Consider the following 27,293-nt stretch of genomic DNA (forward strand, 5'->3'; position numbering starts at 1 on the left):
CTCACGTAGCTGGAGCTATAAGCATGCACCACCATGCCCAGCTAATTTTTTTTTCTTTTTTTTTCTTTTTTTTGTATTTTTAGTAGAGAGGGGGGTATCACCATGTTGGGCAGGCTGGTCTCGAACTCCTGACCTCAGGTAATCCTCCTGCCTTGGCCTCCCAAAGTGCTGGGATTACAGGCGTGAGCCACTGCGCCTTAAACTTAAAGTATAATAATAATAATAATAAAAATAAATAAATAAATAAAATACAGAACTAAAAATATTCGTGTTACCTGGAATTACCTTCTTAGATATCTTTCCTCACCACGTGAGAACACGGTATCAAAATGTTAAATCCGCCGGGCTTATTTTTGACTGGACTCAGTCAAAACTCTTATTTTTGGCTGGACTCAGAAGCTCTCAGAGAGGACAGTCTGTGTCTCTTGGCAATTTGTTCCTGGTGTTTTTCTTTGGCTTCCTTTATTCTCTTGTCCAAAAGTTTAGCAAATTCTGTGGCCTCTTCCTTATTTTTTTTAGTAGGTTGTTTCTTCAGAGCAATAAGCCAGGTGTTTGTGTTGCGGGACATGAGGATTAACAAGACACTGAGTCTTGGGTGCTTTGGCCCTGTGTGTCTTATCTTTGTTATAACAAAGAGCTTTCTTATAACATATTGGTGGACATCATCTTTTTAGAGAAATTGAAGTTTTTGGATTCTGCTAGCTCTTTTGGGTCCCGGGGGATGAGGCAGTATATTATCAGGCAGTTCAGGATTAGCCTTCTCTCTCTCTCTAACAATAACTGAGTTGAGAATACTCAGATTGGCATCCACAATACAACCTTGAATAGATTTGTGCATTCTTTCTTCAGTTCTCCTTGGAGGAGAGGAATACCCCTTACTCAGTAGCAGGCAGACACAGTCTTGGGTCAAAATACCCTGCTTCATGAGGAAGCCTCGTCTGTTGTCCCCACCACTGATTCCGACCACATAACCCTTCTATTCTTCACCTAGAGCATCAGCATCAACATCTGTGACTATAGCTTCTCAGAAAAAGTATGACATTTGCAATCCTCATCCACTTTAAAGAGATTCTGGCAGCCAGAGGCTGGGAAGGAGACATTCAGCTTCATATTGAAGCAGCTGATTGTCTCTGAGGCACCATGAAAAGGAGAGGTTTTTATAAGTGTTAATTGTTTATCAAGAGAAACTATTTCTTAGCCCACATATTCCCATTTCTTAGTTCACGAACACAGGTCAGTGACAAGCACCTGAGGTTTCTTCAAAGCACTGGAAGCCATTGTTTATGAGTCATGGTTATTGTCTTTGATGGGTATGTCCTTTCTGGCTGTTGGAAGTTCCTAGTTTACGTGAAGGTTCACTCTCAGTGTTAGAATAATTTTGGCCTCATAGAATGAGTTAGGAAGTATCCCTCTGCTTCTACTTTCTGGAAGAGATTCTATGAGGCCAGCATTACCCTAATACTAAAACCAGTCAAAGACATTACAAGAAAAGTACAGACCAATATTTCTGGCTAACATAGATGCAAAAATCCTTAATAAAATCTCAGCACGTTGAATCCAACAAAATTCCTTTCTAAAGATTGTTAATACTACCCATTTCAGATTAAAGATTAGAGAATGGAGATTAAATGCCTATCATTTATTTAATGTTTTTTATCTTTTTTTTTTTTGAGATGGAATTTCACTCTTGTTGCCCAGGCTGGAGTGCAATGGCGCAATCTTGGCTCACTGCCAACTTCTGCCTCCCAGGTTCAAGCAATTCTCTCACCTCAGCTTCTCAAGTAGCTGGGATTACAGACATTCGCCACCATGCCTGGCTAATTTTTTGTATTTAGTAGAGATGGGGTTTCACCACATTGGTCAGGCTGGTCTTGAACTCCTGACCTCAGGTGATCTACCCACCTCAACCTCCCAAGGTGCTGAGATTACAGGTATGAGCCACTGCGCCTGGCCTATTTCCTAGGTAATCTTTTTTTTTTTTTTTTTTTTTTTTTGAGATGGAGTCTCTCGCTCTGTCATCAGGCTGAGTGCAGTGGCACAATCTTGGCTCACTGCAACCTCTGCCTCCCGGGTTCAAGCAATTATTCTGCCTCAGCCTCCCAAATAGCTGGGACTACAGGCGCACACCACCACACCCAGCTAATTTTTGTATTTTTAGTAGAGATGGGGTTTCACCATGTTGGCCAGGATGGTCTCGATCTCTTGACCTTGTGATCCACCCACCTCTGCCTCCCAAAGTGCTGGGATTACAGGCATGAGCCACCACATCCAGCCAATATTTTTTGCATTTTTATTAGAGATAGGGTTTCACCATGTTGGCCAGGCTGGTCACGAGCTCCAGACCTCAAGTGATCTGCCTGCCTCACCTTCCCAAGGTGCTGGGATTACAGGCATGAGCCACACCATGCCTGGCCTGGTGTCCACTGTGTTCGGTGGATGATTGAACTGAAAAAAAAAAAAAAATTTTCTTTTTTGAGACAGGGTCTCTGCTCTGTTGCCCAGACTGGAGTGCAGTGACACCATTTCGGCATTTCAGCTCACTGTAGCCTCAACCTCCCTGGCTCAGTGATCCTCCCACCTCAGCCTCCTGAGTAGCTGGGACTACAGCCTGTACCACCACACCCGGCAGGGTCTCACTATGTTACCCAGACTGATGTTGAACCTTGGGGCTCAAGAGATCCTCCGCCTAGGCCTCCTAAAGTGTTGAGATTACAGGTATGAGTTATCCCTGCTGGCCTAAACTCAAATTTGTTCAGATAATTCAAAGATCCTAATCAAAGGAGTGCACTTGCAGCTGGCTTGAAGCCCTGGAGTAGTAGTATGTCCAGCCACAGAGCCAGGCTGCAGTGACGGTAATGCTTCAGGAATCTATTCAATTTCTTTCCTTAGCTCTAAAATTATGGCAGGCCAGGCACTGTGGCTCATACCTGTAATCCCTGAACTGTGTGAGGCCAAGGCAGGAGGAGTTGGATACCAGCCTGGGCAACATAGGGAGGTCTTGTCTTTACAAAATAATTAGCCTGGCGTGGTGGTGCACACCTGTAGTCCCAACTATTCGGGAGGCTGTGGTGGGAGTATCACTTAAGTCCAACAGGTCGAATCTGCAGTGAGTGATCGCACCACTGCACTCCAGCCTAGGCGACAGAGGTCAAAAACAAAACAAAAGAAAACAAACCAAAAAAACATAGCAAACATCCAGAAGACTGTAGAGCAATGAATGTCTCTCTAGCCAGTGATCTTTTTCTCTTCATTTTTCACATCAGGCGGGTAGTGTGCCCACTTCGTAACAAGGTTTGAGGGAGGCACATTTGACACAAGAGCATGAAAACCCAATCACACTTATGACTTACAAAAGGATCAAGTCAGTGATCTTTAAGCTGTGGGCCATTAAATACATTTTGTGAGCCGAGTGCAGTGGCTCAGGCCTGTAACCCCAGCACTATGGGAGGTGGAGGTGGGAGGATCACTTGAGTCCAGGAGTTCAAGACCAGCCTTGGGCAACATATTGGGAACTCCCATCTCTATTAAATTTTTTTTTTTAATTTTGTGGATTACAACCATTTCAAAAACTAAAATAAGCGTAAATGTATCAAAATGCAGCTTACATAGCGAGGATAAATGCTGTTTTGTCAATCTGTTGTTTCAAGTTTTTTATGTGTGGATTGGGTCACCTTGTAACAGTGACTTACCTTTATGGGTCACGGTTGAAAACATTTCCGGTGCAGTGGCTGACTGTAATCCCAGCACTTTGGGAGGCCGAGGCTGGAAGATCACTTGAAGCCAGAAGCCAAGAGTTCAAGACCTGCCTGGGCAACATGGCGACACCCCGTCTCTATTTAAAAAGAAAAAAAAAAGTTTCCAAGGCACTGAGATGCCAGGAACCCGAGGTGTGTGTCCAGTAGGGGCGGGAGCAAAGTGGGCGTTTGGAAAAAGTCCCACGCCTGGAAAGGAATACACGGTGGGGGGGCGGGGCACATCGACTACTTCAAGGTACACTCCCACGGTTCAGAAAACCGATTGGCTAAAACTGGGAAAGTCCCGCCCACAACGCTCACTGGCCAATGGCTGCGTGAAATCAGTGCGAAGTGGGCGGGATAGAGGGCGTGGGCGGGGGGGCTAGCCTCGTGCGGGCTCCTTAAGTAGCGGCTGCGTGGCTTCCCTGGCACGCTAGTCTTACGACGGCACGGTCAGGTGGTGCAGAGCTGGACGGCAACGACGTCGGACGCGCCCCTTCTTGGAACAATGTCCCACCACGGAGGAGCTCCCAAGGCCTCTACGTGGGTCGTTGCTAGTCGGCGAAGCTCGACAGTGTCCCGAGCGCCAGAGAGGAGGCCGGCGGAGGAGTTGAATCGAAGAGGTCCTGAGGGATATAGTGTCGGCAGAGGTAGTCGCTGGAGAGGCCCCTCTAGGCCCCCGGAGGCCGTGGCCGCTGGTCACGAGGAACTGCCGCTGTGTTTTGCTTTGAAGAGCCACTTTGTTGGCGCGGTAATCGGTGAGAATGGGAGTGGCTGGCAGGGCAGGATAGGTGGGGCCAGGGGCGGAGCCTGGGCGAAGGCATTTCCTCCCCACTGCCTCACCTCCAATCAGCTGCCACCTAGTGAGGTTCAGGTCTCTCCCAGAGCTATTTGTAAAACCTGGGGATAGAGTATAATTTAATCTGGTCGGGCGCTTTGGCTCACGCCTGTAATCCCAGTATTTTGGGAGGCCGAGGCGGACGGATCACCCCAGGTCAGGAATTCGAGACCAGCTTGGCCAACATGGCAAAACCCTGTCTCTACTAAAAAAATATATATTAAAAAAATAGCTGGGTGTGGTGGCGCGCGCCTGTAATCCCAGATACTCCGGAGGCTGAATCAGGAGAATGGCTTGAACCCGGCGGCAGAAGTTGGCAGTGAGCTGAGATCGCGCCACTGCACTCCAGCCTAGGTGACAGAGCAAGACTCCGTCTCAATTAAAAAAAAAAAAAAAAGTAATTTAATCCACCTTTTGGTGTTTATACAGACAATGTATTTGGGAGAGCAACTCCTAGAAGACTTATGAAATCTTAGGGCTGAAGAGGGATGCTTAGAACAGGCCTTTTAACAGACAGCTAACCCCAGAATGAAAAACAAAACTTAATCAGTCTTTCTGTGAGTACCATTTAGAGCCAGAAATCAAAGAAAAGCTATAAGGTCATTGTAGGGCTGCCTAGAGCAGTTGTATCTTGCTTTTAGTTTCCTTAATTTTTAAAAAGTTAAAAACTTTTCTTGCTACATCTTGAGTGTTAACATTCAATTCTGAATTTTTAATTTTTTTCTTTCTTTTGATTTTTTTTTTTTTGGGGGGTGGCAGCTCTGTGGCCCCAGCTGGAGTGCAGTGTGGCATGATCTCGGCTCACTACAACTTCCACCTCCCGGGCTCAAGCGATTCTCGCACCTCAGCCTCCCTAGTAGCTGAAATTACAGATGTGCGCCACCACACCTGGCTAATTTTTGTGTTTTTAGTAAAGATGAGGTTTCACCATATTACCCAGGATGGTCTCGAACTCCTGTGGATCCACCCACCTCGGCCTCCCAAAGTGCTGAGATTACAGGCGTAAGCCCGGCCCATTTCTGAATTTTTTTGAAAAGCATTTAAAAATGATTAGAATGATTACCCCATTGATTGCCATTAAGCCCGAGTATAAATTGCCACATTTTACCTATTAGGTGTATTTCACCCTTTTTAAAACCTGAGAAAAATGAACAGATGGAGGCTGCTACAAAATAGTGCATTGTAAGACTAATTGCTATACTACCCAGAGGCTCATTGGCCTTTCGGAAGGCTTGGGCTCAAGATCTCAAGAATGATGCTCCATGAAAGAAAGCCACTAGGTTTGCAATAAAAATCACTTAAGTTAATACTTAGCAGATGAAAGGGCACTGTGCTACAGAGCACTCACTTGATGTTGGATCTGGATCCATCTTTTTTATTGTAAAAAATGAAATACCCTCTTTTAAACGTATATCACAATACTAACAATAAGCACAATGTTGTATCCCAGATCTCTGGAACTTGCATGACTAAAACTGTATACTCCTTGAACAGCTCCCCATTTTTTTCCTGCCCCATCCCAGGGACCCACCATTTACATTGTTTCTGAGTTAGATTACTTTAGATAATCCATATAAGTAGAATCATGCAGTAATTGTCTTTGTAATTGGCTCATTTCTCTAAGAATAATATCCTCCAGGCTTACCCATTTTGTAGCATGAGACAGGATTTTTTTCCTTACTAAGGCTGAATGATATTCCATTACTAAGTATATACCTTACTTTATCTATTAATCAGTCTATGATAAATGGGTAGCTTCCACCTTTTGATTTCAGTAGTGTTATTATGAAAATGGGAGTGCAATATATCTTTGAGACTCAGCTTTAAATTCTTTTGGATGTATACCCCAAGTGAGACTGCTGGATCATATGTTAATTCTATTTTTAATTTTTTAGGAAATCTATACTGTTTTCCATAGTGGCAGCACCATTTTCAATCCCACCAACAGTACACAGGGGTTCCAATTTCTCCACATTCTTACCAACACTTTTTTTCTGTTTTTGATAATGGTCATCCTACCAGATGTGAGGTGACAATCATTTTGTGGTTTCGATTTGCGTGGACCTGATTAGTGATGTTGAACATCTCATGCCTGTTGGCCATTTGTATGTCATTGGAGAAATGTCTATCCAAGTGTTTGCCCATTTTTCAAAACTTATTTGTTGAGTTGTATGAAAGAGTTCCAATTTCTACATCCTCTCCACCAGTTTGGACCCAATTAAGTTTTGTGCAAGCTGATACAGAATCCATAGTCTCCACCTGTCTGGGATAAGAGTCTCCTAAAACCCACCAAAATTTGGAATAGAACCTCTTACTTCCCTCTTTCCAAACAAAAAATGATTGTTGAACCCTAGGAGCATTTGGGGGGAAGAACTAGAGAATGTTTGTTGAGGAAAATGGGTAAATTTTCAACTTACTAATTTCAACTTATAACAATATATTCCTTTATTTTTAAAAACAGGTCGTGGTGGGTCAAAAATAAAGAATATACAAAGTACAACAAACACCACAATCCAAGTAAGCCATCTGTGTTCTTCGGCCCCTAAGAGAGCATCATGCATTTCTAAGGGAGCACCTGACTCTACTTTTCTTTTTAAGACAGCCTCATTCTGTCTCCCAGGCTGGAGTGCAGTGACGTGATATCAGTACAACCTCTGCCTCCTGGGTTCAAGCAATTCTCCTGCTTCAGCCTCCTGAGTAGCTGGAATTACAGGTTCCCACCACCAAGCCCAGCTAATTTATTTTATTTTATTTTTTTATTTTTAGTAGAGACGGGGTTTTATCATGTTGGCCAGGTGGCTCTCAACTCCTGGCCTCAAGTGATCCACCTGCCTTGGCCTCCCAAAGTGTTGGGATTACAGGCATGAGCCACTGCACCAGGCCTTAACTCTAATTTCTGCTGAGTTATTAACATACTAGGGTAAATTAGGTAAGTTGCCAAAGTTCTTCATACTCCTTATTCTCAAGAAGCCACCTGAATTTTAAGCTGTTCCAGGTGTAGGTTTTGGGACTCTTGGAGGTAAAAATCTTTTTTATTTTTTTGAGACAGAGTCTCGCTCTGTTGCCCAGGCTGGAGTGCAGTGGCACGATCTTGGGTCACTGCAACCTCCGCCTCACGGGTTGAAGCAATTCTCCTGCCTCAGCCTCTGGAGTAGCTGGGATTACAGGCCCCCGCCACCACATCTGGCTAATTTTTGTATTTTTAGTAGAAATGGGGTTTCACCATGTTGGCCAGGCTAGTCTCGAACTCCTGACCTCGGGTGATCCGCCCACCTCTGCCTCCCAAAGTGCTGGGATTACAGGCGTGAGCCACCAGGCCCAGTCGGAGGTAAAAATCGTTAGAGAGAATCTGCATAAGAATGAGATCACTGGAATATTCATCATGTCCAAAAGGTCTTCCTTCCAGAGAGAACCCCTTTCCTCAAACTTTGGCTAGCTCTTGTATTCTCAATCTTAGTGAATGGTAGCAACATTCACTGAGTTTACAAATTTGTAATCTGACTATCCCCATTGGTATTTCCTTATTCTCATTCACTGCTAGGTCTTGACTATTTCTTGTACTTCTCAAGGGGAATGTCATCATTTGCCTTCCCCCCAACTGTATGTCCTGCTTCCATTTGTATCCTCTAATCATTCTCCACTGTGGTCAGAACAATAATTTTATTTTTTTATATTTTTTTGAGACGGAGTCTTGCTCTGTCACCCAGGCTGAAGTGCACTGGTGTGATCTTAGCTCACTGCAACCACTGCCTCCTGGGTTCAGGAGATTCTCCTGCCTCAGCTTCCAGAGTAGCTGGGATTACAGGTGCCCTTCCAGCTCGCCTGGCTAATTTTTGTACTTTCAGTAGAGACAGGGTTTCACTATGTTGGCCAGGCTGGTCTCAAACTCCTGACCTCAAATAATCCACCCGCCTCAGCCTCCCAAAGTGCTGGGATTACAGGTGTGAGCCACTGCGCTTGGCTAGAACAATCATTTTAAAACACAAATTATTTGTGTCCCTTTCCTATGTGAAAGCCTTTCATAGTATCTCAGGCCTGTAAGTCTAGACTCCTTAAAGTTGTTGACTTGATTCTGGCCTGTTCACTCTCTCCAGTGTCCTCTCCCCTAATTCCTTGAGTACTCCACCCACTTCCTGACACACGCTGCTACCGTAGCTTTTTCCTCATAAATAATTCCTTCTCACCTTTCAGGGAAGTCTAAGGCCGCCATTCTGTGTAGCTGTCCCTTTCCATAGCATCCCATAATGGCCTCGTTTCAGCACTCATACAGAGTTGTAGTGCCTGTAAATACTGCAGTTGATAAACATTGTTTGAATTGCCAACCTAAGACAAAATTTGGTGTATAGTATTTTTTAGATAAATATTGAATCCATTAGGTTATTTGAAATTATGGATGTTGATAGGTGTTACTTGTAGATTCTATTCACAAAATGTGTCAGTCTTGTAAACGTAAACCCCTAACAGTATACATGAGTTAAGGATAGAATCCCATCAAGTTAAAAATTTACCTAAGTAACCTGGCAGTTCAATAAACTCTCTATATAGCACATAGATTATGTCATTTCAGCCCTACAATTCTGTAAAATTAGCAAAACAAATACCATTTTATAGGTTGGAGACCTCAGAATCAAAGTAATATTACCTGTCAGGTTAATGCCTTAATTATTTCTCTACACTGTTTGCTGAGTTTATTCCCTAGCTATCCAATTTTAAATGTTCAGGTTGTCCTGCCCCTCTCCATCTGACCAGGAGGTAAATCCCAGAGTAAATATAAGTAGTATTCCTCTCTAACTAGAAATTTAGACATTGATTGGTGGTAATACTGTATTTACTTTATACTGTAATAGATTTTGAAGTTGAGTGATTGTTGGAAGGGGTTAGGGGCTTAGGGAACTTTTTATTTTTTTTAGGGAACTTTTAAGTCTCACCTCTTTTTCCCCTTGTACCTAGATAATACAAGAACAACCAGAATCATTAGTCAAAATTTTTGGCAGCAAGGCAATGCAAACGAAAGCAAAAGCAGTGATAGACAGTTTTGTTAAAAAGCTAGAAGAAAATTACAATTCAGAATGCGGAGTTGGTAAGTAATTTTCGCCCACTGAACCCCTTTAAAAGTTTTTAATTTCATTCAGTGTTACAAGCCATTATACCTGATTTCACTTTCTGATTCAAAGCATTAGGCTGCCATAAATGTAGTCTTAATGATTTTTTACTATGAATGAAAGCCCAGAATATTTTTCCTCAAATTAAAATACCAGAGCTCTATGTTCATGCCTAGCAGTTTTACTTTTAGCCACAGGTAAGTGAAAATGAAATAACCCTTTATTTTTATTTATTTATTTTTTGTCTTTGTATTAATCTAGTTCTCGCAAGCAGGGAAATAACCCTTTAATACACACACTTTAGTGTTAGTGGGTAGAGTAAGGATTGGTCCCAGGATCCTAACCCTAGTCTTGTCTTCAGATTCATGGCTGACATTGAAAACTGCTTAAATATTTGGTTATTTTAAAAATCTCAGATCTGTTTAGAATAGAGAAAACAATTACTGAATCATATCTAGATGCAATGTGAAAGTAGAATAGAGACACCTGGGTTTAGAAGGCACCATTGCCTTTTAGTGTTTCTTGGGGAAAAAGACAAGGTCTAAGATTCTATTTTTGTATCTGACTCATTTATTTATTTTTATTTTTATTTTATTTTTAAAATTGTTTTGAGACAGGTTCTCACTGTGTTTTCCAGGCTGGAGTGCAGTGGTGTGATCATGGCTCATTATAGCCTTGACCTCCTGGGCGGGAGTGATTCTCCCACCTCAGCCTGTCAAGTAGCTGGGACCACAGGTGTGTGCCACCACACCCAGCTAATTAAATTTTTTGTAGAGTAGAGATGGGGTTTCACCACGTTGCCTAGGCTAGTCTTGAGTCCTGAATTCAAGCGATCCTCCACACCAGCCTCACAAAGTGCTGGTATTACAGGAGTGAGCTACCAAGCTTGGCTCTTCATCTGTTCATCTGAGATAATATCTGCTTCCCAGGACTATTATTCTAACGACTGAGTAATGAGTATGACAATATTTTAGTAAACATTAGACTTGTGCTATTTTACTTACCTTATCCAATAAAATTAAATTTTTATAAGTTGTTGAATGATAACAAATGACAAGGTTGTCATGTTAATGTAGTACAGAAACCCCAAATTTTATATTTTAAGCATTGTCTAGTTATTAAAAAACAAAATAGAGGCCAGGCGTGGTGGCTCACGCCTGTAATCCCAGCACTTTGGGAAGCCAAGGTGGGTGGATCACAAGGTCAGGAGATCGAGACCATCCTGGCTAACACGGTGAAACCCCATCTCTACTAAAAAATACAAAAATTAGCCGGGCATGGCGGCGTGCGCCTGTACTCCCAGCTGCTGGGGAGGCTGAGGCAAGAGAATGGCGTGAACCCGGGAGGTGGAGCTTGCAGTGAGCCGAGATCGCGCCACTGCACTCCAGCCTGGGGGACAGAGCGAGACTCCATCTCAAAAAAAAGAAAAAAAAGAAAAAAACTAATCGATACAAATGTTTTTAACAGATACTGCATTCCAACCTTCTGTTGGAAAAGATGGAAGCACAGATAACAATGTTGTTTCAGGAGATCGGCCATTGATAGATTGGGATCAAATTAGAGAAGAAGGTTTGAAATGGCAAAAAACAAAGTGGGCAGGTCAGTGCTGCTTCCTAATATTTACATATATTGTTTCTGTTAACTGCAGTTTTTATCCTCTGTACAATGTCTGTGCTTTATTTTTGGTAATGAAATGTATTTGAAAATAGTAAAATCTAAAATGCTGCAATTAGTCCCTAGGTTATGATAGTTTCTATGTTATCAGCTGTCATTTATGCTATAGGGGAAATATTAAACCTATTTATAGTCTGTCAGCGGTAATTCACTGCAAAGGGCTAATAAAATAGGAAAAAATCAGTCCCAATGGGAAAATAGGAAGGGAGTAAACATGCAAACCATAAGTTAACATTGTTGCTGTGATTGAGTAAAAATAGATCTTGGAGTATCCTGGTTGACAAGAGCAAAAAAAAAGGGAAAGCCATTAAATCATAAGAAGCATTACAGTTCTTGGCAGCATTTTGTTTATTTGTTTAAATTTTGTTTTTGATTTTTATTTTTCAATTTAAAGATGAGATCTCACTATCCTGTCCAGGCTAGTCTCGAACTCCTGGCTTCAAGTGATCCTCTCCTCTTACCCTCCCAAAGTGCTGGGATTACAGATGTCAGGCACTGTGCCCAGCCTTGTTTGAATTTTATTTTATTTTTTGAGGTAGAGTCTTGCTCTGTCACCCAGGCTGGAGTGCAGTGGCGTGATCTTGGCTCACCACAACCTCCATCTCCCAGGCTCAAGTGATTGCTGTGCCTCAGCCTCCCAAGTACCTGGGATTATGATGAGTGCCAGCAAGCCCAGATAATTTTTATATTTTTAGTAGAGACGGGGTTTCACCATGTTGGCCAGGCTGGTCTCAAACCCCTGGCCTCAAGTGATCCATCTGCCTTGGCCTCCCAAAGTGCTGGGATTACAGGCGTGAGCCACCCCACCCCGCCCTTTTGTTTGAATTTTAAATGAGATTTCTCACGTGGAACATTATATATGGGGGATAATGCTTCATTATTCAAGCACTAGCCTTGGCTCTCGGGAGGACGCAGCAATACATCTTTTATTTAAAATTCAAAAGCACTAATATGTTACCAAAATATTGACAGTTATTGCTACTATGTTGGTCAAGACCTCTGCAAGTTAAGTTTCCTGTGTGGCCTAAACAGTTTGTGTTGGGAAGATTTGGGATCAGAGACCAGGGAAAGGATTTAAGTTTGGAAGAGGTATAATAAGCTTTTAAGAAATGTAGTTAGGCCGGGCCCAGTGGCTCACGCCTGTAATCCCAGCACTTTGGGAGGCCGAGGCTGGTGGATCACCTGAGGTCAGGAGTTCAAGACCAGCCTGGGCAATGTGGTGAAACCCCATCTCTACTAAAAATACAAAAATTAGCTGGGCACGGTGGCACATGCCTGTAATCCCATCAACTCAGGAGGCTGAGGCAGGAGAATCACTTGACCCCGGGAGGTGGAGGTTGCAGTGAGCCGAGATTGCATCATTGCACTACAGCCTGGGCAACAGAGTAAGACTCCATCTCAAAAAGAAAAAAGAAAAGAAAAGAAAAGAAATGTAACTTAAGAGAGTAGACCAAGGATATAAATTTAATTTCTAAAAAAGTAATTGGATGGACCTTCAAAGAAAAGATAATCAAACTATTATGTGTGGGAGTATATTTATCAGTTGTGGTGTTTGATGTCTTACAAAGCATGCTTCATTTTAATTTTTATTGAATTTTTTTTGAGGGTTTCACTCTGTTGCCTAGGCTAGAGTGGAGTAGCAAAGTCACAGGTCATTCCAGCCTCCATCTCCCAGGCTCAAGTGATCCTCCCACCTCAGCCTCTCAAGTAGTTGGGACTACAGGCACATACCACCATGCCAGGCTAATTTTTTTTTTTCTTTTAATGGAGTTTCGCTCTTGTTGCCCAGGCTGGAGTGCAGTGGCGCAATCTCAGCACACTGCAACCTCTGCCTCCTGGGTTCAAGTGATTCTCCTGCTTCAGGCTCCTGAGTAGCTAGGATTACAGGCATCTGCCACCATGCTCAGCTAATTTTTTGTATTTTTAGTACAGATGGGGTTTCACTGTGTTGGCCAGGATGGTCTCGAACTCCTGACCTCAGGTGATCCACCAGCCTTGGCCTCCCAAAAGTGCTAGAATTACAGGCGTGAGCCGCCGCCCCCAGCCCCTTTTTTTTTTCTGAGACAGAGTTTCACTTTTGTTGCCCAGGCTGGAGTGCAATGGCGCTGTCTTGGCTCACTGCAACCTCTGCCTCTCCTGAGTAGCTGGGATTACAGGCATGCGCCACTGTGCCGGGAGAATTTTTGTATTTTTTTGTTTTTAGTAGAGACGGGTTTCGCCATGTTGGTTAGGCTCGTCTCAAACTCCTGACCTCAGGTGATCCACCCGCCTCAGCCTCCTGAAGTGCCAAGATTACAGGTGTGAGCCACTGTGCCTGGCCACCAGGCTAATCTTTAAAAATTTTCTGTAGAGACAGGCGTCACTATTTTGCCCAGGCTCAAGTGATCCTCCCATGCCAGCCTCTCAAAGTGCTGGGATTAGAGGTGTAAGCTACTGTGCCTAACCTCCAGAAAGGGAGATCTCTTCGATGGGAGCAAGCCTCGTTGGCAAAGTGTAGAACTATCAAATGGTATGTATGGTAAATAAAATATATTGTAGTATGATTTCTGTAGCTTTGACTAAGTATTCATGATGCTGTAAAATTTATCAAAGTGTGGATTTTCACCTTTGTCCCAGATTTACCACCAATTAAGAAAAACTTTTATAAAGAGTCCACTGCCACAAGTGCCATGTCAAAAGTAGAAGCAGATAGTTGGAGGTGGGTAGTTTTATTACCTAGTTGTGTAAGTATTTGTATAGTTACATTATTGGTATTAACACTTTGGGCAAATGTGAAATGATATTTGAAGGCTACGCCTTCAATATTCAAATGAAAATGTGTCAACTTACATGATATTTTAGAACATTGTTGTCTAGTAAAACTTCCTGCAGTGATGGAAAATGGTCTATATTTGTGTCTAATGGAGTAACTGGCACTTAAAGTATGGCTGGTGTAATTGAGCAAATGAATGTTTATATGAAATTGAAATAGCCATGTGTGGCTAGTGCCTACTATATTGGACAGCAATTTTAGAGAATTATTTCTCCAATAGTTGAATTGAAAAAAAAAAGATCTAATCTTGTTAATTTCTTAAACTCTTCAGTCCTTGTTACCTGAAATTGGAAGGTTTTAATTGCAATGGTTTTTCTTACTATTAAAGTCTGATAAAACTAAGAGATGCATGGAATAGCAGAATGGTTAAGGTGAGGAGCAGGGTAACTTACTGTATGATCACCTGTCAAATTGAGAATACTTCCTAACACATAGGATTGTTAAGGATGCATTAATGAAATATGTGTGGAACCTCGTAGGCCCTCAGTGTTTGCCAAATCTGGTTTTAATTTATGAAGCATGATTTTCAGGCTTCTCATCTTTGATCCATGAAACATTCATTGACCTACTAATGTATAATGTTTTTAACTTTCACATTGCAACTATTCTCAGATAAGAGACAGATGGACTCCTGCTTCTATTTCTTTATGCATTTCATTATAACTTCCCTGACAGTCTCATTTTAATCAGTTGCAGTTGAATTTCTAGATAAGACCAGAACTGATTTTGGAGAATGTCTTGCTTGGGGAGTAAAGTGAGGAAAGCCACTGATGTTTTTTATTCTTTGAAGGAAAGAAAATTTTAATATAACATGGGATGACTTGAAGGATGGGGAGAAACGACCTATCCCCAATCCTACCTGCACATTTGATGACGCCTTTCAATGTTATCCTGAGGTTGTGGAAAACATTAAAAAGGCAGGTTTTCAAAAGCCAACACCTATTCAGGTATGCTTTCATTAATTACAATATTTCACTCAATGTTTTTCTTCGAAACCAGTGATATCTGATTGTTAGAAGACTCCAGGGAGCAACTGTCTTTTAGCATTTCACCAGCACCTTCTCCCTAGAGTTCAAAAAATCTTTGTTGAAAGAAGTTTGGAGCTGAGAAAGAAGGAACAGTTGGCAAAAAATATGTACTTTTTTTTTTTTTTTTTTGAGACAGTTTTGCTGTTGTTGCCCAGGCTGGAATGCAGTGGTACAATCTTGGCTCACCACAACCTCTGTCTCCCAGGTTCAAGCAAGTCTCCTGCCTCAGCCTCCCTTGTAGCTGGGATTACAGACATGTGCCACCACGCCAGCTAATTTTTGTATTTTTAGTAGAGACGGGGTTTCTCTATGTTGGTCAGGCTAGTCTCGAACTCCCGACCTCAGGAGATTTGCCCGTCTCGGCCTCCCAAAGTGCTGGGATTACAGGCGTGAGCCACTGCGCCCAGCAAAAGATGTACTTTTTGTGTTAATGTTTATCATTCCGTTTCAGTCACAGGCATGGCCCATTGTGTTGCAAGGAATAGATCTTATAGGAGTAGCCCAGACTGGAACAGGAAAGACATTGTGTTATTTAATGCCTGGATTTATTCATCTGGTCCTTCAACCCAGGTAAGAATTCCTATGGCTGTTTTCTTCTTATAGAGGTTTAATAGATTTAGATATCAAAAATGTAATTAAAGTTTCTTTACCTATTGCTTGATCCAAAGGTAATGCCTAGCTTCAGAGAAGATGCAAGGAATTAGACACTTAGATTGTGCTGGTGAAAGTATAAACTGGCAAAACATTTTTAGGAGGCAATAGGTAATATCTACCAAAAGCCTTAGTAGTGAAACAGTGGAAACTGTTTAAACTATGTCCAATACACTTATCCATTCCATGATAAAATATTTGACATTTTAGATGTTAATGAAAAGACCGTCTTAAACAAAAGGCTGGTATTGGGAAGTTGGGTTTTAGGGTGTGTGGCTTTTTAAAAGTTCCCTACTTTATGGTAAATATGTATTGGTTTTATAATAAGAAAAAGTACATAGAAACTAACACTAATCTCTCAGTAAAGCAATCTTAAATCTGAGAAAATAATACATTTTATTATGGGGAATTTGGCATATTCTATGTAATATCAGCCATTTTTTAGGTACGTAGATCATAATTAGCAAAGTCTGTAATATATAGAGAGACTACTTTTAATCATATACCTTCTCACAAAAAGGCATAGTCTGACTATGTCTAACTGATACTCATTGCTACAAATTTTTTTTTTGAGACAAAGTTTTGCTCTTATTGCCCAGGCTGGAGTGCAGTGGCGCGATCCTGGCTTACTGCAACCTCCGCCTCCTGGGTTCAAGTGATTCTCCTGCCTCAGCCTCCCAAGTAGCTGGGATTACAGGTGCCTGCTGCCATGTCTGGCTAATTTTTTGTATATTTAGTTGAGATGGGGTTTCACTATGTTGGCTAGGCTGGTCTCAAACTCGTGACCTCAGGTAATCCGACTGCCTTGGCCTCCCAAAGTGCTGGGATTACAGGTGTGAGCCACCACGTCTGGCTTGTTGCTACAAATCTTGATGGCACTGAATAAATGTACCGTGCATCTGAGACAAGTAATTTAATATTAATCTGTTTTCTCTCCAAAGCCTTAAAGGTCAAAGGAATAGACCCGGCATGTTAGTTCTAACTCCCACTCGGGAATTAGCACTTCAAGTAGAAGGAGAATGTTGCAAATATTCATATAAAGGGCTTCGGAGGTAAGTAATTTTTTTTCCCATTCCTTCACCAGTATCATATTTTAATCATTTGTAGCTTTACACATCTTCCCCATCATTTTTCACACATTCAGAGAATCCAAATGGCTCAACATGGGTCAGGCATTTAGCACTACTCTAATCAGTCAGAGCCTGGGTCAGGTGATGGTACAAATATTGCTCTTTAGGATACAACATTATGGATTGATGGGTGTACATAATTCTCAGAAAGGGGCAGATACCCCTAAAGGTACCTGATAATTGATTTTTATCCCTTTTATTGGATTTTAAGTTGTGACGAGATATTCTGTGCCTAAACATTAACCTTTAGATTTTTTCTTTTTAAGTGTTTGTGTATATGGTGGTGGAAATAGAGATGAACAAATAGAAGAGCTTAAAAAAGGTGTAGATATCATAATTGCAACTCCCGGAAGATTGAATGATCTGCAAATGAGTAACTTCGTCAATCTGAAGAATATAACCTACTTGGTAATCGTGGAAATAGGGGTTTGAGATGCTGGGTTCAAAAATAACTGAACTGGCCGGGCGCAGTGGGTCACGCCTGTAATCCGAGCACTTTGGGAGGCCGAGGCAGGTGGATCACCTAAGGTCAGGAGTTCGAGACCAACCTGACCAATATGATGAAACTCTGTCTCTACTAAAAATACAAAAATTAGCCAGGTGTGGTGGCATGCACCTGTAATCCCAGCTACTCTGGAGGCTGAGACAGAATCACTTGAACCTGGGAGGCGGAGGTTGCAGAGAGCCAAGATCATGCCATTGCACTCCAGCCTGGTCAACAAGAGCGAAACTCCATCTCAAAAAATAAAAAATGACTGAACTATTATTTTATTTTCTCTTCCCTCCCCTTGAGCTTTTAATAGTTTTAATCAACTCCCAAGTGCTTGGGTATCAGTTTCTTTTAGAATGGCTGTCGATTTTATTTTTTATTTTTTTATTTTAAGACACAGTTTTGCTCTTGTTGCCCAGGCTGGAGTGCTGGTCGCATGATCTTGGCTCACTGAAACCTTCGCCTCCCAGGTTCAAGTGATTCTCCTGCCTCAGCCTTCCAAGTAGCTGGGACTGCAGGCTCCCACCACCACACCTGGCTAATTTTTTCTTTTTAGTAGAGACGAGGTTTCATCATGTTGGCCAGGCTGGTCTTAAACTCCTAACCTCAGGTGATCCGCCTGCCTCGGCCTCCCAAAGTGCTGGGATGACAGGCGTGACCCAACACGCCAGGCTATGGCTGTTGATTTTATAATGGCTATAGGAATATTTCTCATTCTCTTTAGCATGTTGAAAGAATTAAGACTTCTATTTGAAATTATCATGCATGTTTACTTTAAATTTTGGAAAATAGGTACACAGTAATTAAAATCTCCTTGGATATTTTAGACACTTAGAATTTTGTTTAAGGAGATTTGGAAGCTATTGGAAAGCCAACAAAAATCCATGTAGACAATGTACAATGACAAATTGCTTAGTATTCTGACCTCTGGGGAAATTAGAATCGTGGCTTAAGTAATAGGGGAAATGAGAAAAGCCTTTCTTAGTGTTCTACTAATAAAGAAAGCATATGTATTATTACCTGCCTCCCATATCTAATCTAACCACATTCTTTTTTGTCAATGCAGGTTTTAGATGAAGCAGACAAGATGTTGGACATGGGATTTGAACCCCAGATAATGAAGATTTTGTTAGATGTGCGCCCAGATAGGCAGACAGTTATGACCAGGTAGGTATATGCCTAATTACTGTGTGCAAAATAGAAATCAGTGGAATAGAATCTCATTCTGTTTGGATTTTCCCACAATATTTGAGCATTACTTGGAAGTGTTGAAATCTTTAGGTGAAAGATCTCATAACATTGGAAGTAGAACAGTGTAACAATAAGTGCTTATTCATGACTATTGGGTTTCCTAAGTTACAGATAGGGATTTCAACACAAATATTTACTTATCATAGTAAGGTCTCACTTTTGAATAAAGGGTTCACTTGTCTAAGGAGATAAGCATTTGATTACTGAATACTTATTGCTCACAATAAAACAGGAAGCAATGATTATTTGAATGAGTGATCTATAAAGAATGATATCTCCTAGTATATCCTTTGTCTTTATTAGTATAAATAACAACATTGGCTGGGCAAACTGGCTCATGCCTATAATTCCAGCTCTTTGGGAGGCTGAGGTGGGTGGATCACCGGAGGTCAGGAGTTTGAGGCCAGCCTGGCCAACATGGTGAAACTTCGTCTCTACTAAAAATACAAACTTAGCCGGGCATAGTGGCGCACACTTGTAGTCCCAGCTACTAGGAAGACTGAGGCAGGAGGATCGTTTGAACCTGGGAGGTAGAGGTTGCACTGAGCCAAGATCATGCCACTGCACTCCAGTCTGGGCAACAAGAGTGAAAATCTGTCTCAAAAAAAAAAAAAAAAGAATGATATATCCTAGGCTTATATACTTTGTGTTTATTAGTATAAATAATATAAAATTTAAAAAATACAAAATCCCCTCACATAGTTTTGTTACAAATAACCTTCCTATTTCAAGAAAAGTGAATGTATTTATTTATTTTGAGACAAAGTCTCGCTGACACTCAAGCTGGAGTGCAGCAGCGCGATCTCAGCTAACTGCAACCTCTGCCTCCCGGGTTCAAGCAATTCTCCTGTCTCAGCCTCCTGAGTAGCTGGGACTACAGGCACACGTCACCATGCCCAGCTAATTATTGTATTTTTACCGATGGGGTTTCGCCATGTTGGCCAGGCTGGTCTCAAACTCCTGACCTCAGGTGATTCATCTGTCTAGGCCTCCCAAAGTGCTGGGATTACAAGCTTGAGCCACAATGCCCAGCCCAAGAAAAGAGAACTTAGATTTTATTGAATTACTGTGAAGGTATAAAAAGTGGTCACTTTCATTATTTTATATATAGTTGAGGAAACATTTAAATGCAGATATTCTTTGATCAGTATATTTTGAAGGTTTGTTTTGTTTTGCGTTTTGAGACAGGGTCTCACTCTGTCACCCAGGATGGAATGCAGTGGCACCATTTTGGCTCACTGCAGTCTCAGCCTTCCCAGCTCAAGCGATTCTCCCACCTCAGCCTTCTGAGTAACTGGAACTACAGGTGCATGCCACCACACCCAGCTCATTTTTGTATTTTTTGTAGAGACAGGGTTTTCATCATGTTGCCCATGCTAGTCTTGAACTCCTGAGCTCAAGTGATCCACCCACCTAAGCCTCCCAAAGTGCTGGGATTACAGGCATGAGCCAACAACCTTTTAAAAGATTTTTATGGCCAGGCGCCGTGGCTCACGCCTGTAATCCCAGCACTTTGGGAGGCCGAGACGAGCGAATCACGAGGTCAGGAGATCGAGACTATCCTGGCTAACACGGTGAAACCCCGTCTCTACTAAATTTACCCGGGAGTGGTGGCGGGCACCTACAGTCCCAGCTACTCGGGAGCCTGAGGCAGGAGAATGGCGTGAACCTGGGAGGCGGAGCTTGCAGTGAGCCGAGATCACGCCACTGCACTCCAGCCTGGGTGACAGAGCAAGACTCCATCTCAAAAAAAAAAAAAAAAAAAAAAATTTTATTTGGCTTGAATACTTGGTATTGCCTGCTGACCCTACGAAAAATGGGAATTTTTTTGTCGTTTATAAAGGCCAGGAGATAAAATTAACCTAATAGTAATCCCTTTTAGTACCTTTTTTTCTTTTCTTTCTTTTTTTTTTTTTTTTTTTTTGAGACAGAGTCTCACTCTGTCACCCAGGCTGGAGTGCAGTGGCGTGATCTCCACTCACTGCAACCTCTGCTTCCCAGATTCAAGTGATTCTTCTGCCTCAGCCTCCCGAGTAGCTGGGATTATAGGCACGCACCACCACGCCTGACTTATTTTTGTATTTTTAGTAGGCACAGACTTTCCCCATGTTGACCAGGCTGGTCTCGAACTCCTGACCTCAAGTGATCCGCCTCTCCTCAGCCTCACAAAGTGCTGGGATTACAGGCATGAGCCACCACACACGGCCTTACCTTTTCATAGATTAGTATTTAGTTGAAGGTGTACAGTTGAATCCTTTGGTTCATAAAAACCTAGTATTTATTTACTTATTTATGAGACGGAGTTTCGCTTTTGTTGCGGTGGCTGGAGTACAGTGGCACAATCTCGGCTCACTGCAACCTCCGCCTCCTGGGCTCAAGCCATTTTCCTGCCTCAGCCTCCGGAGTAGCTGGGATTACAGGCGCCCGCTAACACACCCAGCTAATTTTTGTATTTTCAGTAGAGACGTGGTTTTATCATGTTGGCCAGGCTAGTCTTGAACTCCTGACCTCAGGTGATCCACCCGCCTTGGCCTCCCAAAGTGCTGGGATTACAGGCGTGAGCCACTGGGCCCAGACAAAAACCTATTTATTAAACATATTTGTTTCATCTAATAGCTTTACAGTAGTTGAGTAATCACTGAATTAACTGTTAAATTTGCCTTACTTATTGAAAAAATAAGTACTAAATTTGTCTTTCATGAGTAACTTGGTTCATAGCATGCTTAAGGAAACACAGTAATGTTTTTACAACAAAATTGTAATGTTTGTAACTTGTATTCCCAGTGCTACATGGCCTCATTCAGTTCATCGCCTCGCACAATCTTATTTGAAAGAACCAATGATTGTCTATGTTGGTACATTGGATCTAGTTGTAAGCTTTTTTTTTATTACTATTGTTTAACATTTCTTATGAAAATTCTGAAGATAGCTAATTTTGGTGTGCCTAGTCTGCCCACTCCCCAATTTTAGGGCAAATCACACTTGCATATAGTTTTAATAGAGCTGTAATACCATTATCTCATTTGAAATTTCAATAATCAGCTAATACCATCAACCTCTAGTCAGGGCCTATATATATATATATAGAGAGAGAGAGAGAGAGAGAGAGAGAGAGAGAGTGAGTGTGTGTGTGTGTGTGTGTTTGTGTTTGTGTCAGAGTCTCACTGTATTGCCCAGGCTGGAGTGCAGTGGGGTGATCTCGGCTCACTGCAACCTCTGCCTCCTGGGTTCAAGTGATTCTTGTGCCTCAGCCTCCTGAGTAACTGGGGTTACAAACATGGCTACCACTCCTGGCTAAGTTTTGTATTTTAGTAGAGACAGGGTTTTGCCATGTTGGCCAGGCTGGTCTCAGACTCCTGACCTCAGGCGATCTCCCCACCTTGGCCTCCCAAAGTGCTGGGATTACAGGCGTGAGCCACCGCACCCAGCAAAGTCAGGGTTTATATTTTTCTGATACCTAATTTTAACCCTGTTAGAATCAGGGTCTAAACGTAGGTCTACATATATACATAAATATAAGTCTGTTCCCTTTATGAAGTTAAGACTGAATATTGGGTTCATGTGTTGTCAGTGGGAACCCTCCATTATAATATAAAGTTCTCTTTCTGGCTTTTTGCTTAATCATTAATAAATGAAATTGGCCTTTCACTTAATCATTAATAATAATGGGTCATTGCTTACACCCCTTATTTCATTAGGGATTTACAAATGGTGATCCATTTAACGTTTGTTTTATAAAATGGTTAGTGACATTGCGCCACTGCACTCCAGCCCTGGCGACAGAGTGAGACTCTGTCTCAAAAATAAATAAATGAAATAAAATGATTAGAGACAAATAGTTGGTTGAAGGAATGGTACCAATAGTATTTTGAGGTTAAGTGACATCTAAGATACAAATCTTGAGTAGAAACAGGTAATTTTTTTAGGACGTCTGCCATTTTGCTTAGCAGTTTATTAAAAACATTAACCAATGAGAGAGAAGATGCATTTTGAGCTGATGTATGCGGTCTCACCCTCAATCATGATGACCTTGATGAACTATGTTCTTTGAATCCTTTAGGCTGTAAGTTCAGTGAAGCAAAATATAATTGTAACCACCGAGGAAGAGAAATGGAGTCACATGCAAACTTTTCTACAGAATATGTCATCCACAGACAAAGTCATTGTCTTTGTTTCTCGAAAAGCTGTGTAGGTATTTTTTCTTGTGTGTCCATTATAATTAATTAAATTGATTAGGATCATTTCTATTTGTATACTAATTTCAAATGGGGGTGATAAGTCTGTTATGTTACTTTAGATTTTTGCTAACAGAAGTAAAACTGGTGGCATTAGAATAAGCACCTAAGAATGCTGAGTTTATCTTTTGCTTCAGTGCGGATCACTTATCAAGTGACCTAATACTTGGAAATATATCAGTAGAGTCTCTGCATGGAGATAGAGAACAGAGAGATCGGGAGAAAGCATTAGAGAACTTTAAAACAGGTATGTTTATGTAATTAGTATTTCATACAGTTTAAAATTAGTGCAATACCTGGGCTTGGCTGAGTGACATCTTTTCATGAAACCCATTTATTTCTAAGATCTGTCCTCACCTTCTGTATCCTACAACTACACTCATTAGAGCTCTAAACATTAATCTGCCTTTAAGTATTAAATAAACACAAGACTTTAAACTTGGATATCAAGGTATTAATATGCAACATAAAATATATCTGAAGTTATCTGAAAAATGTATCTTTCTGTCATGGTTCGAAGGGTTTAGGACCCATTTGCTGAACCATGGTATCTTGTAACTTGCCGGCAGTTACTTTTCCATTTTCACAAAGTAAGCATTTTAATGTAAACAGTAAGAAATAAAATTGATTAAATTAGTTAGGGCAAATATTCTTTTTAGATCTTGGGTTGGTTTATACCAGAATGGTTCAGTGTTCATTTGGCTTTACTTTTTAGGCAAAGTGAGAATACTAATTGCAACTGATCTAGCCTCTAGAGGACTTGATGTCCATGACGTTACACATGTCTATAATTTTGACTTTCCACGGAATATTGAAGAATACGTACACCGAATAGGGCGCACGGGAAGAGCAGGGTAAGTAAGCTTAGTCCACCCATGGAAGGCCAATTCTAGATTCTCCTTATTCCTCTCACAAACTTCTTGCCCAGAAAACCATTTTATTCTATTACCTATAATTTTTCAGCTACTTCCCAGATTCTACTTGCTACTTTATTTATCCCTGTTCATTTGGCTTGTTCCAGACTCAACCAGATTCCATCCATGATTAGCTTCTTATATCTGGTTCTATGTGTTTTATATCTAGTGTCACCGCTGAGCTCTGTACCCAGTGGTTACTCTGAAGGTTATTGACAAATTGGTATGGATATGAGAAGACCTTTTTCCTCTTAAGAGAGCTACCACTGGGCCGGGCACGGTGGCTTACGTCTGTAATCCTAGCACTTTGGGAGGCCGAGGCAGGTGGATCATGAGGTCAGGAGATTGAGACCATTGTGGCTAACACGGTGAAACCCCGTCTCTACTAAAAATACAAAAAATTGACCTGGGCGTGGTGGCGGGCGCCTGTAGTCCCAGCTACTCGGGAGGCTGAGGCAGGAGAATCACTTGAACCCATGAGGCAGAGGTTGCAGTAAGCCGAGATTGCGCCATTGCACTCCAGCCTGGGCAACAGTGCAAGACTCCATCTCAAAAAAAAAAATAAATAAATAAATAAATAAGAGGTACCATCATATACCCCCTTTGCTGTTTAAACCACAGCAGATTTAGATTCCAAATCTGTTTGACCCTAAATCTTAATGCATTCCAGCTTCTGTGAAAAAGTTTTCATTTGTCTTATTCTGTATTAACTGAATAATGAATACATATTATAAATGAGATGACATGAGTTTTTTCCCCCCACACTAAAGGAGGACTGGTGTTTCCATTACAACTTTGACTAGAAATGATTGGAGGGTTGCCTCTGAATTGATTAATATTCTGGAAAGAGCAAATCAGGTGAGACTATGCAATTCATTAGAAATCTACCTGTTATCAGTATCTCAGTCAGTTATGCCGGGTACTATGGCTTGCTATTTATCAGGAAACTTCAAATAAGTTTTCAACACGTTTTGAGGGCTTTAGCATGGCAGTGATAAGAAACTATGGGAGCATATAACTGGGAAACTTAACCTAATGGGGGTGAGCAATGAAAGCCCCACCGAGGAAGAAATCAGTAGAGTGGAGGTGGGGAGAGTTGTAGAAGATGGGGTAAATGTTCCAGCAGGGGGAACATATTCAGGCTCAGAGGTAAGAAAGAATATGTAGAAAATGCTACCATATAAAGGCACATTAAAGGCACTTGGAAGCAGCTGAAGCAGCAAATTTTATAGCCTGTAGATGGATGTAGGGTTTAATCGAGATACCTGTTTCTGTTTAAAGATGTCATGTAACCAGCTGTGCGATTATCTGAAATGATTTGGATGCATTTTAGTGTTGTAGAAAAGAACTCAGAATCCTAATAACAACACGTTGAATAATTTCAGAGTATTCCAGAGGAGCTTGTATCAATGGCTGAGAGATTTAAGGCACATCAACAGAAAAGGGAAATGGAAAGAAAAATGGAAAGACCTCAAGGAAGGCCCAAGAAGTTTCATTAATGTCTTCTGTACTAGTGGGGTAGAGGTAAAAGTTCAATAACATATGGACTTTAAAATGCCTGCTTACTTAAACTAGGCTTTGTTAATAATGTTTATTGCAATGAGCATGATCTCTAAGTCATTAACATAATAAATTAGGTGTTACTCATATCTATTACTTAATCCTTCTGGGTATACATGGAAAAGAATGAAAGCCAGGTCTTTTTGTACTCATGTTTATAGCAGCACTATTCATAATAGTCAAGGGTATACAACCCAAGCATCCATCAGTGAATGAGTAGATAAACACAATGGAATATCATTCAGCCCTAAAAAGGAAGAAAACTCAGTCATATAGATGAACCTTGAGGACATTATGCTTAGAGAAATAAGCCAATTACAAGGACATACTATATTATTACACTTGTAAGAGGTACTTAGAATAGTACAATTCACAGTGACAAAGTAGAATGGTGGTTACCAAGGACTTGGGAAGTGGGTAGGGGGAATTGTTTGGTAGAGAGTTTTTCATGGCATGGAAGTTTTGGAGGCCATACACAGTGGCTCACGCTTTTAATCCCAGCACTTTTTGGGAGGCAAAGGCAGGCGGATCACTTGAGGTTAGGAGTTTGAGACCAACCTGGCCAACGTGGCAAAACCCCGTCTCTATTAAAAATACAAAAATTAGCCAGGCATGGTGGCGCCAACCTGTAATCCCAGCTATATGAGAGACTGAGGCAGGAGAATCGCTTGAATCTGGGAAGTGGAGGTTGCAGTGAGGTGAGATCGGGCTTCTGCACTCCAGCCTGGACAACAGGACGCTGTCTCCAGTTTTGGAGATTAACTGCACAACAATGAATATACACTACAGAGTTGCACAGTTAAAAATGGTTATGGTAAATTTGGGTATGTTTATTTAATCACAAGCTTTTTAAAAACAATGTTGGGGTCAGCAATTTACATTTTTTTTCTATTTTTCAGAATTCAAGATTTTTTAGAAATATAGTAAGACGGAAGTATTGGACATGTTGGCAGTATGAAGAGACCGGACTGATTTGACTGATTCTTAAAATAATAGTGTTTGAAAATATAGAATCCAGTGTTTTATACTTTCTTTAATAAAAATAGAAGTATTTAAACTTGGAAGTTGTTTCCTGGATTTTTATTAAGGAGTGTAGCATTAGAATGTTTTTCTTTTAATCTTTTAAACTGTCTCCTGTAATTTTGCTGTATGTCATAAGGCCAGTCTTTCAGAATTTAATGTTCAATTTTGTCATGGCAGTGAAAAAGATGTTTTCAAACAAAGAATCAGCACCTGAAAAAATACTGTTAATAAATGTTCGTTTCTGTGATAAAAAGACAAGTTGATAATTTGTCTTTCTGTATAGCGTTTTAATTTTGTGTTTGCTAAATAATATTTTATTGGGGTATACTTAAATTATCCTTTACCCACTTTGAAATGAAACAGTAAATTATTTCATAAGGTCAAAATATGCAACAACAGTTTACCTTTTCATTTTAGCCTATGGCTTCACGCTAAAACCCTTGGAAAATCAAATTGCACTTCCATGAAATTTTCTTTGATCAAATTACCATCATCCTTCCCTTACAGTTTTATGTTATGTATTCCACCATAAATGAGGGTAACTTATATTAACTTTCAGAATTTGAGTATATACTTGTGTATAATTAGTTTAAGCCTTCATCACGTGAATTTTTCATTACTGCAATAATTGCTTCCTGTTATTAGCGATAAGGTTAAATAGAGAACCTAATAGAGGAAAGAAAATAAAGGTAAAAGCAGAAATGAATAAATTGGAAAACAAAGTTCAGTGAAAACCAACAGCAGGTTCTTTAGTAAGACCAATCAAATAAGTTTCTGGTTAAGTCTGGGAGTGGGGAATTGTAAGGATGTAGAGACATTAAAAAATGAGAACAATGCTGGGCGCGGTGGCT

The 27,293-nt window shown here is 41.1% G+C and overlaps 1 protein-coding gene and 1 non-coding gene across 3 annotated transcripts; one reads left to right on the top strand and one right to left on the bottom strand.

The window, feature by feature from the left end:
• Window positions 1-3,257: 3,257 nt before the first annotated feature.
• LOC115935186 (small nucleolar RNA U13) lies at window positions 3,258-3,358 on the bottom strand. The gene has a single exon (XR_004070886.1). It is a non-coding gene; the product is annotated as a small nucleolar RNA U13 (small nucleolar RNA).
• Window positions 3,359-3,922: 564 nt separating this feature from the next.
• On the top strand, window positions 3,923-26,479 carry DDX43 (DEAD-box helicase 43). Of its 2 annotated transcripts, none has more exons than XM_019030257.4 (17): window positions 3,923-4,492; window positions 7,034-7,089; window positions 9,523-9,652; window positions 11,142-11,273; window positions 13,965-14,046; window positions 14,951-15,107; window positions 15,640-15,758; window positions 16,781-16,891; window positions 17,236-17,377; window positions 18,526-18,626; window positions 21,495-21,582; window positions 22,771-22,898; window positions 23,083-23,192; window positions 23,661-23,799; window positions 24,630-24,717; window positions 25,245-25,383; window positions 26,319-26,479. In XM_019030257.4, exons 1-16 carry the CDS (start codon window positions 4,243-4,245, stop codon window positions 25,356-25,358), a joined length of 1,947 nt encoding a protein of 648 aa, XP_018885802.3. In that variant the 5' UTR covers window positions 3,923-4,242; the 3' UTR covers window positions 25,359-25,383; window positions 26,319-26,479. The 2 variants fall into 2 exon arrangements, with proteins under 2 accessions (XP_018885802.3, XP_055246603.1); XM_055390628.2 differs by having other exon boundaries at window positions 4,081-4,492; window positions 11,202-11,273.
• The last annotated feature ends 814 nt before the right edge of the window (window positions 26,480-27,293 follow it).

This window comes from Gorilla gorilla, chromosome 5, assembly GCF_029281585.2.
Source record: "Gorilla gorilla gorilla isolate KB3781 chromosome 5, NHGRI_mGorGor1-v2.1_pri, whole genome shotgun sequence".
NCBI classification, from domain to species: domain Eukaryota; kingdom Metazoa; phylum Chordata; class Mammalia; order Primates; family Hominidae; genus Gorilla; species Gorilla gorilla.

What these genes read in the sequence shown, in the direction of transcription:
- DDX43 (XM_019030257.4), top strand. Translation starts at nt 4,243, where the DNA reads ATGTCCCACCACGGAGGAGCTCCCAAGGCCTCTACGTGGGTCGTTGCT. An exon ending in GTAGAAGCAGATAGTTGGAG is followed by an intron (nt 14,047 to 14,950) that starts GTGGGTAGTTTT and finishes TATTCTTTGAAG; the next exon opens with GAAAGAAAATTTTAATATAA. An exon ending in GGGCGCACGGGAAGAGCAGG is followed by an intron (nt 23,800 to 24,629) that starts GTAAGTAAGCTT and finishes CCCACACTAAAG; the next exon opens with GAGGACTGGTGTTTCCATTA.